Source organism: Octopus bimaculoides, chromosome 24 (genome assembly GCF_046866305.1).
Source record: "Octopus bimaculoides isolate indiv1 chromosome 24, ASM4686630v1, whole genome shotgun sequence".
In the NCBI taxonomy this organism is placed as follows: domain Eukaryota; kingdom Metazoa; phylum Mollusca; class Cephalopoda; order Octopoda; family Octopodidae; genus Octopus; species Octopus bimaculoides.
The window spans coordinates 7,717,493-7,734,932 of NC_142951.1; the positions used below are offsets into that span (position 1 = coordinate 7,717,493).

Consider the following 17,440-nt stretch of genomic DNA (forward strand, 5'->3'; position numbering starts at 1 on the left):
AAGACGTGGGGGATAAAGTGACAACGCTCAGGGTGAAATCCTTACAAAAGCAATATTTTAGAAATTGGCAGTAAAAACACAATCCAAGACTTATATGTACAGTGTATGGACCAAAAAACTTTTATTATGAAGCTATAGTGAGATGCAGTACAGTGAATGTAAAGAGACAAGGACAAAAAAGTGGGGTGTACAATTTAAATTAGTTGGGGAGAGGGGGTAGAGCGAGCAGGGTTGGGTGGAGAGAATAGTGTGTAAAGATGATGGTAGAGTCTAGAGACTCCTTTCGGGGGAGAAAGGATGCAACTTTTTCCTTAAAGAAAAAAATGTGGACTAACTTAAAATAGGTTGCTCTTATTTGGGGGGAGGGTCTAAAATGGAGCGGGGGGAAAGGGATTAGCAAAAAGGGCGTAGTCAAGGGAGGGTTGTTTGTAAACAAGACCCCCAGACATTATTACACACTAAGTTGGGATGGGGGGAGGTACATTAAAATTATAGGAAAATATAGAAACAAAAATAAACGACTCCAATGGAATAAATAAAACCCCAAGTTTCCTTTGACCCTCAATTTTTTTCTTCTTCCAATGTAAATTTCAAAACACTGATGGAGGTTTTTTTTTTACGTGAAGAGTGAAGGAGGAGGAGGAGGAGGAAAACAAACCTCATGGGACACGGGGGGAAAGGGGAAGATGGCGGCGACAGAGGAAGCTTGGACAAAAAAAGAAACGAAAATACATCTTTCCAAAATAATTATACCAATGGTCTACATGGTCTTTATAAAAAAGTTTTATGTCCTAATATGAAATATTACAAAATGATGACATGAAAATGGTACTTGTATTCATATTATTATTATTAATGGTCAGTAATATATGAGAGAGAAAGATAGAGTTGTGTGAAGAGTGGCGTGTTTTTTTTTTTTGTATTTTTCTTGTATACAATTGGTGTGATTAAGTGGTGTGTTGGTTGGGGCAAAGGTAGTAGTGTGGTGTTTTTATGCCCGTTCTCCTCGAATTCTTCTGGCCAGCTGAATGTCCTTGGGCATAATTGTTACCCGTTTGGCGTGAATGGCACACAAGTTGGTATCTTCAAACAAGCCGACCAAGTAAGCTTCACTGGCTTCCTGCACGAGCACAAAAGGAAAAAAGTTAGTCTCAGTTAAAAAAAAAAAAAAAAAAATTTAATACATTTAATTATCACAAGATCTTGGTTCTAAAATGCATTAAAAAAACTAGACGTGAAACCCTAACTTAAGACTAAACAACATCACATTCGTTTCCTGTCCCTCCAGCAAACGATCGTAAATAATAATTACACAACGAATCAGGCAGAAAGCATTAAAAAGGAAGAAATGTATTAAAACAGTATGTAGACATACAGCCTACATCATGACTCCAAATGTTATATTTCGTTCATTAAACCAACGGCAAAATATAGTCACATCAAAATAATTTGATAATTACATCTTACAAGCAACGAAAAACATTAAAAAAAAAAAAAACGTCGAAATTAATTTCTAATAAAATTTAAATTGTTCGAAACCGATTCACGTCAGTTGTGTATCGATGTCGCTACAATTTCACGTTAAATGTGACGATCCTTCAGGTGACACCAATTTTACCTGTGTTGCGTATAATATATATGTATATGTACATATACACGCACACTAATAACAAGATCAAAAGCCGTCCGTCTTACCTGTAGAGCACCGATAGCAGCACTCTGGAAACGCAGATCCGTTTTGAAATCCTGTGCGATTTCTCGAACCAAACGCTGGAATGGCAACTTCCTGATGAGCAACTCAGTGGATTTTTGGTAACGTCTGATTTCTCTCAGAGCGACGGTACCAGGCCTGTAACGATGTGGCTTCTTCACGCCACCTGTAGACGGCGCACTCTTTCTGGCAGCCTTGGTGGCCAGCTGCTTCCTCGGAGCTTTACCTCCGGTAGACTTACGAGCGGTCTGCTTTGTACGAGCCATTAGTAATTATTTTTTTTATTAATCGTCGTCAGAAGAATTGCTGCGGCTGCAATGAAACAAACACATACACTGACTCGTTGCGCGCACAGCGTGGCGGGTTTATATAGCAACTGGTCCTCGGCGCATGCGCACTGGCCAGACTAAACAATGGTAAAGAGGAAAGACAAGGATACTAAACGATACTAGCTTCGATATATATATTCTCATCTATTATATACATATAATATATACACACACATATACATGTATTTATAGTTGATGTTTAACAATCAACGTTTAATATACACAATTTTCAGCCTTCAAATACCATTCCCCCCCCCTTTCTTTAATTTATAAATCGACAGCACAATTCAGAATATTTATAATCCATGAATTGAAATATAACATGGAGCAATGGCGATTTCAAAATGGTTTATCAAGTCTTAGGTCTATTCGATTTTCAAAGGAGCCATTATTTCTCTTAAACCATGCAGCATAATTAAGTAACCAAAATTTTATGTTTCACATTAAAATTTAAGGCAATTACAAAAATTAAAAAAAAAAAAAAAAAAATTTCCATTTTTCAATTTATATAAAAATTTAAAATTGTGTCGAGAACTATGGTTACATATGATAAAAGCCATCAATAAAAACTATGATAATAATCTTTCGCTAAAAAAAAATATTTCTAAATCTGACAGCCTCAAAAAATACTTGAAAGGACGAACTAGGAAAAAATATTAGACAATATGGCTTCGGTTTATAGTGGGAGGTCGGAGGAAAAAGAAAAAAGAAATCGTTAGGACTTAGGAAAAAAAAAAAGTAATTTCTGATTTCACATCTGGCTCGTCAATTTTGTAACAAACCAAGTCCAAATTCAGAAATTCTGTTTAAAAAAAATACATATAGTTAATCTAAGAAATCTATGAGATATGACTTGATAATTATACATAGAGACATGGGGCTTTTATTTAATTACAAGAGTTGAAAGCGTTTCTCAAATATTTTCTTCGTGGAAACGCTTTTATTTTTCCTCGTCCAAATAATAATAGTATATGATAAACATGGGGAAAAGAAAAACAAAGAAAAAATGGGGGAATTAAAACTAAGGTGAACAACAAGAACAGAGATATTGAGTGACGACCGACCTAGTTTTTGAAAAAGGCTTTTTTCTAAAAAGAAAGGAATATCTTAGACTTCTTGCTATAAATAGTCAACAACGACTGCTGCAGCAGCAAGCAAGGCACCATTCCACCAAAGAGAGAATTGGTCGGAAATATATAGATATCTAGTTGAGAATCAAGAAACTTCATGATGTTGTGTATAGATAAATGTTGGTCTTTATTTCTAGTGTGGAGTGGGTTAAGAGAATAATAATAAATAAAGCGAGTGGAGAGAGGAAAAAACTGACTGCAGCGGTTTCTCATGACTATAAACAACAATCAATATGGCGGGAGTCACACGGAAAGCACCAACTCTATATTTTTCAACTTTGGGCCGAATTTTTCTAATGAAGAAAGAATTAAAAAATGACTACAACCGCAGAGGAGTAATTTTAGGACATTCCTACATTGGAAACGAAGTAAATATAAACAAAGCTACTTACATTATTTCCTGGGATAGAAATTATAGATTCAAAGTCAAAGTACAACCTCGAAGAATACAACCTTAATAGATAGAATAGCTCATTAGCGTTATGACCATGTGATGTTACGTAGGAGAACGTCATTGGATAAGCTATTCGGCTTCCGATTGGTTATCAAGCAGCCCATTTCATTGGACAGTTTAAGAAATAACACGCATTAACGATTGGATAGAAATTGGCGCTTTTCATTGGTGGAGTATATTGGCAGCCGCTTGAGCCGATATTTCTTAATTTTTTAAAACAGTAGACGTCAAAATACTTTATATCTAAGAAGTGAATTCATGTGCTACCTTGAGCATTTCACCAATGTCTTCAGGAATGGACATTTATTTACAGAAAAACTTTTTTTTTTATAAGAGACAATTAGCCATACTTACTCATTTCCCTTAGTTTCAAAATATTTATTTATTCTCAACATATGTAAATCTCTGAACAACATTTGTTACAGCAGGAAATTTGTTAAATAATGAACATATTTTCGGTAAAGATAAGTCAGATACCAAATATGCAGGAACCTGTCGCACATTTAAAAATAAATTACAGATCCGGAAATATGAATTATATAATGATATTAAATATTTCCCAAAATAACTATCTTTAAACAGTATATTTATTGGTTTGCGCACACTATCTGTAAACCAAAAGTTTGTCAAAGTTTAAATTTGTTGCTGTATACAACCCACATGCTTTTGCAAATACGCGATCGGTCGACCAAATTTCACACAATTACACAGCCTATCATCTTAATGAAAAGAAAGGCATTGAATGATGTCATGAATACACTTTTATACTATTTTATTGGTTTCAGGCTCTGGGCTGTAGTCTTATTGGAACACAAAAATGACGAAGGCTAGAGTTGGATTCATGATCCTAGGCCAGGTTGATCACAGCTGACTTAAGCTACACAAGCCTCTACATGGTGGGTCACATCACCTGCTGTAAATAACTGAATCTTCCTTAAATCACATTCCTTTATCTTAAAATAGGAAGGTCATATTAGATTAAGTAATCATAAATATACTATGTCCGAATATAGACGAGATGGTCACAGTTAGAAGGACTCTAGGTTTTAAGCAACAACTCATAAGAGTATGAGCCAATAAAAGAGCAACTAAGTGGTCATTTGACTTGCTAGAAATAGAAACCAAGTCTCTGACAATTACACCATGCCTTAAAAACAGGAAAAGTGTTCTATAAATACTTTAATACATTTCCTGTTTTAAGCAAGTGGTATTGTTGTTTGGAGACTTAGCGTCTCTTGAAAATAAATACATTTAAAACTTCACACACTGCTATTTTTGCTAGACATACAAGTGCCAACCAGCTGGTGGTCAATTAAGCCACCCACCTAATAGAGCTCATCCAATGTTTGCTGGCCAATTTCACTGACGATGACTAAGTTTGACCAGAAACACGCAGTAAGATCGAACACAGAACTATAAGACTGCAAAACTGCAAAACAAATTTCTTAATCTCATGACCGCGCCTGCTATGAAGATTTGTTTGAAAACTATTTTGTGAGGGGAATTAGAGAGGAAATTCCAGGCATAGAAGCTCAACCTTGACGTGAGAGCCTTTTCCCTACTTATAAGTAGGGAAAAGGCTCATGGCATCAAAGAAAAGGCCTTGCTCAATATGTAGAAAATGACTAGGTATAAATTCCATGTACTGTTCCCATTGTAAGCTATGGACACAAGTGTGGTGGAGTCATAGGCAGGCTAACAGAGATCATATACTTCACACATGATAGATTTACTGGAGCAGTACACACAGGAAACAAATTCCCTAAAATGTCTGGATAGCTCACTAGCAGTAGCTGATAGTATATCTGTTACCTATGAGATATAAGTAGCAAGGGAGATGGTTACTCTGGAAGTTTAGCCAAAGCAAGATAAGGTTGGAGAAAGTTCAGGGAGCTACTACCACTGTTGGCAACAGAGATCTTTTCCCTCAGAGTGAAAAAGCAGATTGTAAGATGCTTATATTAGAACTGTGGAGGCGCAATGGCCCAGTGGTTAGGGCAGCAGACTTGTGGTTTCAATTCCCAGACCAGGCGTTGTGAGTGTTTATTGAGCGAAAACACCTGAAGCTCCACGAGGATCCGGGAGGGGGGACCCTGCTGTACTCTTTCACCACAACTTTCTCTCACTCTTTCTTCCTGTTTCTGTTGTGCCTGTAATTCAAAGGGTCAGCCTTGTCACACTGTGTCATGCTGAATATCCCCGAGAACTACGTTAAGGGTACACGTGTCTGTGGAGTGCTCAGCCACTTGCACGTTAATTTCACGAGCAGGCTATTCCGTTGATCGGATCAACTGGAACCCTCGACGTCGTAAGCGACGGAGTGCCAACAATATTAGAACTGCATTGCAACATGATAGTGAGACAGGCCTTGAATCTTGAAGACTTGAAAAAACTGGAAAGAAATGAACCCAGTATGCTCCACTGAATACGAATGAACCTGACCGACATATTACAAATGTGCTGGTAGAAAAATTGGCAGAAGAGAAATCAGATGCAGTGTGCAAAAAAAAAGAAATGGATATATGAGGACAACTGTATAAAGAAATGCCACTCATTTAATATGGATAGAGCTTGCAGAAGGGGAAGATCTAGAAAGACATGAGACGAAGAGGTGAAGGCTGGTCTCATGATTTTGAGCTTCACAGAAAAGATGACTGGTGATACGTGGTTCTGAAGAAGACTCAACTAAACTAAGTTCGGGGAAGCATTGTGTATGCGCGTGTTTATGCATAACTAGGCCCTTCGCCCTTTCCTCCTCAAGACATCTCTCCATCACCTCTCTAACAGCAGCTTTTCCTTGATACCACTAATCTTTCTCACTACATGGAACAGTTTCACTTGATATCCATTCTCTCATGCTTAAAACTGTCTTCTCCACCCATACTCTACACTGATCGACCCCTTTGGCCACCAGATTATCTCTCCTCTTTCTCCACCACCATATATCTCATTCTCCCATATAACGCAGGTATGGGCAACCTTTTTTGAAGTGGACCGCATGAGATATGGCTCACCATCAAACAGGCTGCACTACTAAAAGAATTAACCCTTTCGATACCAACGTGCTTGAGATCACCCCTGATTCTGTGATATAAAGTTCATGCATAGGTACAGGCGTGGCTGTGTGGTAAGAAGCTTGCTTGCCAACCACATGGCTCCAGGTTCAGTTCCACTGCATGGCACCTTGGACAAGTGTTTTCTACTTATAGCCTCAGGCCAACAACAGCATTGTGGAGTGGATTTGGTAGACAGAAACTGAAAGAAGCCCATCATGTGTGTGTGTATATATATGGTGTGTATATGTATATCTATTTGTGTGTATCTGTCTGTGTTTGTCCCACCACCGCTACTTGACAACCGGTGTTGGTGTGTTTGTATCCATGTAGCTTAGTGGTTCAGGACAAGGGCTAATAGAATAAGTCCCAGGCTTAAAAAGGACGTACTGGGGTCAGTTCAATCGACTAAAAATTTGAGGTGGTGCCCCAGCATGGCTGTAGTCTAATGACTAAAATGAGTAAAAAAATAAAAGATAAATTAAAAACTTCCATTAAAATTCTATGTTAATAACGACGAAGTTATTTTAGTAATTTCTTCGTTATTTCTAAACTAATTGAAATAAAGGCAGTGTATTTCAACAGAGGGTAAAGGGTAAAGACCCCCTTTGGTCATACATGACCATGGGACTGCACCCAGAAAGTTCCCCCCCCCCCCCAAGGCACAAGTCCAGGCAAGGTTGTTTATGGAAGACCAGCAGTCACCCATGCATAACAGCTTCCTCTCTCCATGCCACCGATGTTATCCAAGGGAAAGGTAAAGGCCAATACAGCTTGGAACCAGTGACATCATAACTCATTTCTACAGCTGAGTGAACTGGAGCAATGTGGTATGGGAATCACACTCACTACAACATGATTGTGAGCCTGATGCTCTAGCCACTGAGCCATGCACCTTCACATTTCAACAGAAATATGGTAACAAAAAGGGATTAAGGTAATTTTTCCTTAGTTTTTCAGGCCATAAGCTGCTGTCCATGACTGAGGCCATTGATTTGTTTAAAGTTTTAGAGAAACTGCTTGAAATTGAAGAAATGAATTTGTATTATTGTTGGACAGCAAAAATAATTTTTTCTCTTTCCCCACAAAATAAACAAACAAATAAAAAAAAAAAAAACGAAACGTGAATTAAACTAGGTTTTGTGTGCCAGAAGTGTGATACTCCATGGAACTAGGACAATAAGGTAACAGAGAGGGAGACAGAGAATATTCCTAGCATCTAACAAGAAATAAGTTGGTTACCCTGTTGTGTAGGAAAGTTGTTGTTTAGTCTCCCAAGTAAGCTTGGATTTAGCAAATCTGTGACCAAAGATATTCCAACCATGACCATCCAATCTCATCTTCTAACACTGTATCCGTGACTACATTGCCCAATGTAGCCTTCCTTTTCTGTTTTTTTTAAAAAGGATTTGGCTTCTATTTCTAGTTGGTCAAGCAACCACAAAGAAGTTTGGTGGTCTGTTGTCGGCTTGTGTCATAAAGCTTTGTGATCGATGGTAGCCAGGAAAAAGATGGGCTAAGAAAGATACAGAAGAGAATTATTAGATATAACCTTAGAATAGCAATAACAGCCTCGGGAAACTCAACAAACAAATGACAAAAACAAAATCTGTGATACTTTGAAATGACTTAACCCTTTGGTATTTAAACCGGCCATGATAGGCCCAAGTATTCTACCTATTTTATGCTCAAACTGGTTAGATCTGGCCTCTCACACCTACCCTATAATGTAATTCTAAAAAGGTCAGAAGGGAGTACAATTCCAGGAGAAAATGGCATAATAACATTATTTAGAAGGGCGCACTTCTTTTCTAGAGGGGCATATGCCTCTCAGGCACACCCCACCTCCCTTGGATTTGGCAGATTAATCTGAATGCTAAAGGGTTAATCTTCAGTTACCAAAGACTAACAAAGAATTTCTGGCTTATTTTAGCATAGAATAACAGATAACGATAATTTCCATCATCATTGTCATTATTTTAATGTTTACTTCTCCATGATTGCAAGGTTCGGACAGAATTTGTTGAGACAGACTGGATAAACTTCCTATTGCCAACCCTCACCAGTCTCCAAGTAAAGTAATATTTCCCCATGACCCAACATGTTTTTCATGGAAAATTGGAAATGCAGGATGCTGCTTGTTTGACAGAGATGCTCGTTTACAACCAGGGGCAGACTAAGAGTATTAAGGGCCGTCGAGCATAACTGTTTACTGGGTCCCATTGAATGTGTGTTTTAATAACAGAGTTAACATGCAGAGTGCAGGCCCCTCAGAGCTCTGGGCCCTCGGGCAGTGCCTGATTGACTGACGGCTCAGTCCGCCCCTGTTTACAACTATTGTGTAATGTCAAGGTAAGAAGACAGTAACACAAACACACATACATATGTGCACACACACACACAATGAGCTTTTTTCAGTTTCTGTCTACCAAATCAACTCACAAGGTTTTGGTCATCCCAAGGCAATAATGAAAGACACTTGCCCAAGATGCGACATAGTGGGACTGAACCCAAAGCCACATGCTTAGCAAGCAAGCTACTTAACCACACATCCACACCTACACCGATATGATATAGAACATTAAAAAAAAAGTACCATCCAGTGTGCTATTTTAGTTTCTCAACCAATTCTTCTGTAAAGGTAAGGTAAAATTACCCTTCGGTCACGAATAACAATGGGATTGCACCTAGAAAGTTATTCTCTGAGGCACAAGTCTGGGCAAGGTTGTTTACGGAAGACTAGCTTCCCCTCTCTGTGCCACTGATATTATCCAAGAGAAAAGTAAAATCCGATACAGCTTGGCACCAGTGATGTCGCAACTCATTTCTACAGCTAAGTGAACTGGAGTAATATGAAATAAAGTGTCTTGCTCTAGAGCACAACACACAGCCCGGTCCAGGAATCGAACTCACTACCTCATGACTGTGAGTCCAGTGCTCTAACCGCTGAGCCATGCACCTTCTTATATATGTCTGAATAAAAGGCAGAATTATTTCAGCTAAAATGTCTTAGATGATAATAGATCTACACACCGACAAGGAGCTTAACTACACCACTCCTCCTTGTATGGTTGGTTGGTAGATATTAAAAAAGAAATCAAATAACAACCTTCATTCTAGTTATCTATGATCAAGGAGATGTTAACTTTGTCATTATTAAAGTTAATGTATGGAACATAAATTAACATGAAATTTTGATGAGAAGTTTTAAATAAGACCACTTTATGAGGGGTTGTGAAAAGTTCCTGGTTCTGGGTAAAAGAAAATACAGAAGGATCAGTTAATTATGATTTTATTGAACATATTCCCCTTTCAGATATTCACACACTTATTGCAGTGGTCCTTCAGTTTTTCTAAGACCTGTAAAAGAACTCGGAAGGTTGGGCCTCCAACGAGGCTTTTCATGATACCCTTAAAGCCAGGAACTTTTCAGCAACCCCCTTGTAAAACAAGAACCTGTACCACAGAATCAAGGGCAGTCACAGAAGGTTTGATATCAAAAGGGTTAAACTCGGAAAACAATTAAGCAATATTACTCAAGAATTTGCAAGTGAGAGGTGTCAACTAACTCAACAAACAAGACAGGAACAATGTTAGTCTGTTAAATTGAAGAAGCTAAAATAACCAGTTAAACTTGTTCTGGTTTGTATTTAACAGTGAATAATGTAAATAGAAATGAGATGATTTTAAAGATTAGAGCCTAATTAGTAAGGTAAATTAACACAGTCACGTTATATAGTAATGATTAGTGTCTCCTGGGGAGTCACTTGTCATATGTTCCGATTATATGTAAGACGCATCTTCTTCAGATATGACTATTGCTCTACTTAGAAAGCTTCTACATGGCTGCTAGAAATAGCAGCCAAATCTCCATTGAATCACACTCTACTGTTTTAAATAAGGGAAGAACACGTTAGATAATGTAGTCTTAACCCCTAAAAAAGATGGGATGATCAAGGGTTAAATGTGCTTGACCGTAAGTCTGTCTGTTTTAATTAAGAGTTGATTTAAAATTAAACAACTTATTCCAGCAAAGACACCTCTATGTGGCTGCTCGATCTACTATAAACAGCAGACAAAATCCACTTGAAATCACACCTTATTGCCTTGCATAAAGAAAAGACAGTTGGATCATATAATTTTTATGTATCCCTAAAAAGGAAGGATGGCCAAGGCTTCTGATCACAGGTCTGCTTAAGCAAGGTTGATTTGAATCTAAAGATCTGTTTGCTTCAGTGAGGGTACTGTCATATGATCATCCGACCTGCTAGAAACTGCAGCCACAAATTGCACCCTACTGCTTTAACCCTTTTGTTACCATTTTTCTGTTGAAAAACACTACCTTTGTTTGGATTAACTTAGAAAATAATGAAGAATTTAGTATAATAACTGTCATATTAAATTAGTATTTGGAACATAATTTAATCTGTAATATTAGTTCCAAATTTTGGCACAAGGCCAGCAATTTCAGGGGAGGGTTAAGTCGATTACATCAACCCCAGTGCTCAACTGGTACCTATTTTATTGATCCCAGCAGAATTTCAACTAGGAATGTAAAAACAAATGTAAAAAATGCAGCTAAGCATTTCACCCAGCATGCTAATGGTTCTGCCAACTCACTGCCTTAATTTAATATGAAATATTAATAGAAAGTTTTAATAGGAAGGGCATCCAGCTGTAGAAACTCTGCCAGATCAAATTGGAGCCTGGTGTAGCCATCTGGTTCTCCAGTCCTCAGTCAAATCGTCCAACCCATGCTAGCATGGAAAGCAGATGTTAAACGATGATGATGATGATGATGATGATCCCTTTAGAAGAAGAATTTTGTATCATAGAAACAAGGGCAGGGTCAGGCATGTTAGTCTCAAAATAGTTAAAAAGAAAAAGGAGACATTGGACAATGTAGTCCTAGATAGACGAAAAGCTGTGATGATGGGATGGTTGAGGTTGGTATGATTTGGATCATAGGTAGGTCTGCTCAAACACAGCTAACCTGAGGCTAAATGAAACAAACAACTTGTTCCAATTTGCACCAAAATAATAACTAATAATTCAACATGGTAAATGGTTACAGTGGAGAACCAGCTGAGAAGGTATAGAGACTTCTAAAAGATTCGGACTTCCATAGGTGCAGGCAATGGCCGCGTGGTAAGAAGCTTGGTTCCCAACACATGGTTTTGGGTTTCAGTCCCAATGCATGGCACCTTGGGCAAGTGTCTTCTACTGTAGCCTCAAGCTGACCGAAGCCTTGTGAGTGGAATTAGTAGATGGAAACAGAAAGAACCCCATTGTGTATGTGTGTACGTGTGTTTTCATGTTAGTCCCCACGCTGCTTGAAAACCTCTGTAACTTAGCAGTTTGGCAAATAGAATAAGCACCAGGTTTTAAAAAGCAAGTACAGGGGTTGATTTATTCAGCTAAAACTCTTCAAGGAGATGCCCCAGCATGACCACAGTTCAATGAGTGAAACAAGTAAAAGATAAAACCCTGTAATTCAACCTGATAAACCTAATGGGTAGAGAAGAAGGAGAACCACTTGTGAAGGTACACAAACTTCAAAAGATTTAGACTTTCACAACAATTCAGCTACTGTTATTATAGAAAAAAAAAAAAAGTGGATTAAAAAAAATTTATTATCAGAATTCACATTTCACAACAATGTCCATGCACTAATTTCTTATCTTGCCAGATAAAACTAGTTCAATAATTCTATTGATTATAGACTCGGTGGAAAGCATTTATAAAAAAAAAGTCAGAAGTTTGTTACACTTAGAAATGTCTTGAATGAACTATTTTGAATACTGCATGGACTTAGCATTAATTTAATGTTCTTTGTGAATTGTGTAACAAGCGAATATTTGCCATGTGTAAGGTCACATGCTCAAACTTGAATCAAACCTACAGTCAAATATATTTTATATATGATTTTCTAAGGGGTGGAGGCACACGGTTTAGTGATTAAGGCTGTTGCATTCATGATCGTAGTTTCAATTCTTGGATCAGGCAACAACACATTGTTCTTGAGCAATCATTTCACATTGTTTCAGTTCACTCAGCTGGAAAAAATGAGTAATCCTGCAATGGACTGGTGTCCTGTCCAGGTGGGGAACATATAAACCAGGAAACCAGCCCTATGAGTCTACATGACTTGGCAATGAACTTTACTTTTTAATTTTACTTTCTAAGGGACTGTGGTCTATTGGATAAAACAAATTAAACATGTTCCCTTTTAACTGCCGATTACTGTTCATCTCGCAGACTTCTACACAGAGTGGACTTTGCTAAAGGGACCCAAAAGCTAAGTAGTTTGATGTTAAACCAGATAAGATCGATTCTACTACAGATACAGCTTGTCTCATGGAGTTCCACACAGTACATGTTTAACCCTTCTGTTACCATATTTCTGTAAAATAACTGAGTCATCATAAAGCCGGTGCTTGAAACATAAATAATGTGGAATATTGATGGTTTAAATTTAGATCACTTGAAAATAGGAAGGTTGTATTAGAAAATCAGGTCTGCTCTAAAGTGGGGTTGATATAGAAAGGGGCCAAACTAGTTTCATTTATAATACTTGAAGGATTTGGTAGAAGACACTGGAATCAGACTTGGATCTACACAGCCATGCTTGTATAGGAATGTGTATTTTCGTTAGTGATATAATAACACTTTATACAGACTTCACTCTGCTTTATAAAACAACAACAACAAGCAGATATTAAATGATGATGATGATGATGATAAAGCAGATAACATTCTATATAAGGAGTTATTACATCACTGGTAAAAATACACATTGCTAAACAGGCATGGCTATGTAGCAATAGCCAGCATACTCTCAGTTCCATTCAAGAAATGGTTTTCACACTTCAAGGAAGGGAAATTCAACCTCACAGACTGCCCACATTCTGGCCAACATGTTCAGTTCAACGAGGATTGGTTGAACGAAAACATCCAAAAGGATCCACACCAATCCACCAGGAAACCAGTTCAGGAGATGGGATGCTCTCAAGGCACCACAACTCATCACATTCACTCAATGGGTAAGGCCTTGTGGTTTCTACCATCAAGGCATTGACAAGCTAATGGAACATTGACAAGAAGTTGTAAACAATGAAGGAGAATACATATTTGACTGGTTTGTTAAAATTGTTCTTGAAAAAAAAAAAAAAAAAAGGATCAACCCTTTAACATTCAACTTACTTCATATTCTTTTGAATTAATCACTCATAATCTTCTAGTTTTAAAATTTTGATGATATGATTGTGTATTTTTAGAATGACATTGTAGGGTAGGTGTGAAAGGCCAGATCTGGCTGGTTTAAACAACAAAAAAAAACAAGTAAAATATTTGGGGCAGATATGGCCAGTTTAAATGCTAAAGGGTTAAAATAAATAGAAAAAATTTTATCTGACAGCTCAATACTACAAGGAAATAACATTATGAAACAAACAGATGTAGTTTAAAACCATACCAAAAGACTTAAATAAAGGGATTTACCTTAAAGCTCAGTAACTCTAATCAGACAAATATTTTTAGTGGCATGTTGGTGCTTAATCCCAAGTCAACCCTGAATGAGTAGATCTATGATCAGAGGCTTTCCATATATGACCCTACAGCCTTGTCTTTTGATAGGACACAGACATAGGAGCTCGGTGCAGTTATGCCCATTTGTCGGTTCCTGTTGAACTGTTCAACCTATGCCAGCATGGAAAAAAAGAGACATTAAATGATGATTATGATGCCTCCTATTAAAGAGATTATTGACAAAATGTTGGCTTCAATGTACGAGAACCTAATCACAGACTCTAAAGAATTTATCACTTAAAAAAAAAAAATGCAAGCATTAGCTGGAAATTCAATCTATTTTCATTGTTTAAATGTTTTAGTATATCACCATTATGCTATTAGCCTGTACTAACCTTTCCCTGTTGTTGAAAAAAAGTTGGGAATGAAAGTTGTTTTGTAATAAGCACTTAAATAAATAAATTAAATGAATTGATATCCGTTTTTTTTTTTTTTTAAACATTTGAAAATTCCTATCATTCTTGAGTTATGATCAAATATTAAAAAAATGTTTTTGAAATCAAATAGCCAAGCAAGTAAGGAAGGAGTGGGGGGTGCAGTTCTATAACAATCTCATTCGGCAGAGGTTGATAGTTAATCAAAATGACATGATAATTATACATTTAAATAAATCAATAAAAAATTTTATTGCAAAAAAAGGAAAGAAGGCACTCCATATTAAAAAAAACAAAATCAATAATATTATCACAATATTTTGTTAATCAAAATACTTTCTTCTATTCCTAAACTATGACTAAGAAATAAATAATATTAGTCATTTTTTAAATAATTTTGTTATGAAAGATGGAAGACTAAGTAACCTTCATATGCACTGTTGGTTTATATGCTTTGTTTAGGTGGAGGATCACTAATCAAACCACTCACACACACACAGATAGATAGATAGATAGATAGATAGATAGATAGATAGATAGATAGATAGATATAGATATATAGGCAATAAGCACAGTCCTGGCTGTGTGAAATTTGCTTCCGAGCCATATGGTTCCAGGTTCAATCCCAGTATGTGGCACGTTATGCAAGTGTTTTCTGCTATAGTCCCAGGCTGACCCAAGTCTTGTTAATGAATTTGGTAGGCACTAGTCATATCTGTCCCAAATATTCTACCAGATCTGCCCTCTCATACCTACCCTACAATGTTATTCTAAAACTACATGTTCACAACATTCAAATTTCGAAGCTATGAGATAACGTGTGGTTAGTTCAAAATAATGTGAATAGATAAGCAATACAAAGAGTTTTGTGCCAGTGCCATGCAAAAAGGACTCATGCTGGCACCATGTAAAAGCGCACATGCCAGTGTCGTGTTAAAAGCACCCAGCATGTACTGTAAAGTGGTTGGTGTTAGGAAGGGCATCCAGCTGTAGAGACCACCAAGCCAAATCAGACTGGAACCTGGTGCAGCTTGCCAGTTCTGGTGAAAACGTCCAACCCATGCCAGCATGGAAAACAGACGTTAAAGGATGATGATGATGATGATGTCTGGCAGAGTAATCTGACTACTAAAGGGTTAAGTGACCACATTGAAACTGCTCTCCTCAGCTCAAGTTGAGGTAGTCGTCAAGCAATGTGATGAATGACAGCTATTTATTTGTGATAAACCTGCAGCATTGATTTTTTCTGCCTCTGACAACACATCATCAACTTTTTATCTCATTTAATAATCAATACTGTCAACCATCATATAAAAGTTTAAGCATTTTTATAACAACATCAACAAACATGAAATCAATTGTTTTTCGGCTTGCGAAGACCTGTTGGGGCGAGCGAAAGCGAAATCGTGATGGCACCTGTGCCCAGCGTCGCCTTCTTGGCACTTGTGCTGGTGGCACGTGTAAAGACATTCGAGCGAGATCGTTGCCAGTGCCGCTGGACTGGCCCCCGTGCAGGTGGCACGTAAAATACACCATTTTGAGCGTGGCCATTGCCAGTACCACCTGACTGGCCTTCGTGCTGGTGGCACGTAAAAGCACCCACTACACTCACGGAGTGGTTGGCATTAGGAAGGGCATCCAGCTGTAGAAACTCTGCCAAATCAGATTGGAGTCTGGTGTAGCAATCTACTTCACCAGTCCTCAGTCAAATCATCCAACCCATGCTAGCATGGAAAGCGGACGTTAAATGACGAACATAGTTTGAAATAAAGAAGAGTTGAATGTAAGAGGAAAATTATTTATTTGTAGTTGTTTAGCCCAAGGTAAGTCCTGATCAAGCAGACGCATGATCAAAAACATCCTAACCCATTTATTACCACTACTAATAAATGACAAAGGGTTCTGTTTGAAAATTGAGACTTTTCATCATCTGCATGGCAAAATAGTTTACTTCTCTTAATGGACTTTTTATTAATACTATTTGCTAACACACACAATTGCTAGTTTCTCTGGAATAGACCAGTTCACCCATCCCTAATATATACCAGGTGTATACATTTTCTATTCTGTACAAAGTAAGACTCCCCTAAAGATTCCAATAATAATGTTTGTAAAATATGCAGATAATTAAAATAAATGTGATAGGCTTACACAATGATCATAGTGTAAAGTACCTGATATTTAATTAATTTCCAAGTTCAAGCATAACTTGACATTCTCTCCTCTCATTAGATGCTTTGCAACTCTGAATTTCAAACATTCATCTATTTCTGTACATACGCATGCGTAAACTGTCTTCCTATTTCTACAAACTCCATACACCTCCATGGAAACTGAATCTAAAATCAGATCGACAAGATAAAGATAATCAGTTGGATTTACATAGAAACACCCATAAATTGTCTACAAACCATAATTCTAATTCTATATATTAAAGAAATACACGTGTCTGTGCACAACTCTTCTAAACAAGTAATACCAATTACAAGTTCACAATCACACCAGAATATCAATAGACCTGACTTAAATAAAAAAAACAAAATGGAAGGAGAAAGGAAAAGTGAAATGCACTGGTGTGTGCATGTACACGACATTTTGATCCGATTAAATGAACAATTAGCTCATCATCATCATCATCAACATCATTTAGCATCTGCTTTCCATACTGGTATGGGTTAGATGGTTTGACTGGAACTGGTTAGCTGGGGAGCTGCACCAGGCTCCAGAATGATTTGGCTTCATTTCTATGGCTGGATACCCTTCCTAATGCCAACCACAGTGTAGTGGCTGCCTTTAACATGT

General features: G+C 37.4%; 1 protein-coding gene across 7 annotated transcripts in view; it reads right to left on the reverse strand.

Moving 5' to 3' along the window:
• Nucleotides 1–97: 97 nt before the first annotated feature.
• Nucleotides 98–17,440, reverse strand: part of LOC106881791 (histone H3.3A) — a 28,744-nt gene continuing 11,401 nt past the window's right edge. For 2 of the 7 annotated variants that reach the window (XM_089341304.1, XM_089341306.1), the window contains exons 2-5: nt 14,178–14,375; nt 7,920–8,193; nt 1,696–2,023; nt 98–1,120 (exon numbers count right to left, since the gene is read on the reverse strand). In XM_089341304.1, the coding sequence (XP_089197430.1) occupies nt 992–1,120; nt 1,696–1,977 (411 nt within the window). In that variant the 5' untranslated portion in view covers nt 1,978–2,023; nt 7,920–8,193; nt 14,178–14,375 and the 3' untranslated portion in view covers nt 98–991. Of the gene's footprint in view, nt 1,121–1,695; nt 2,024–3,562; nt 3,659–7,919; nt 8,194–14,177; nt 14,376–14,599; nt 14,626–16,812; nt 16,978–17,440 lie in introns of those variants that run through there. The other 5 variants (XM_089341305.1, XM_089341307.1, XM_089341308.1 and 2 more) reach the window with 5 other exon arrangements.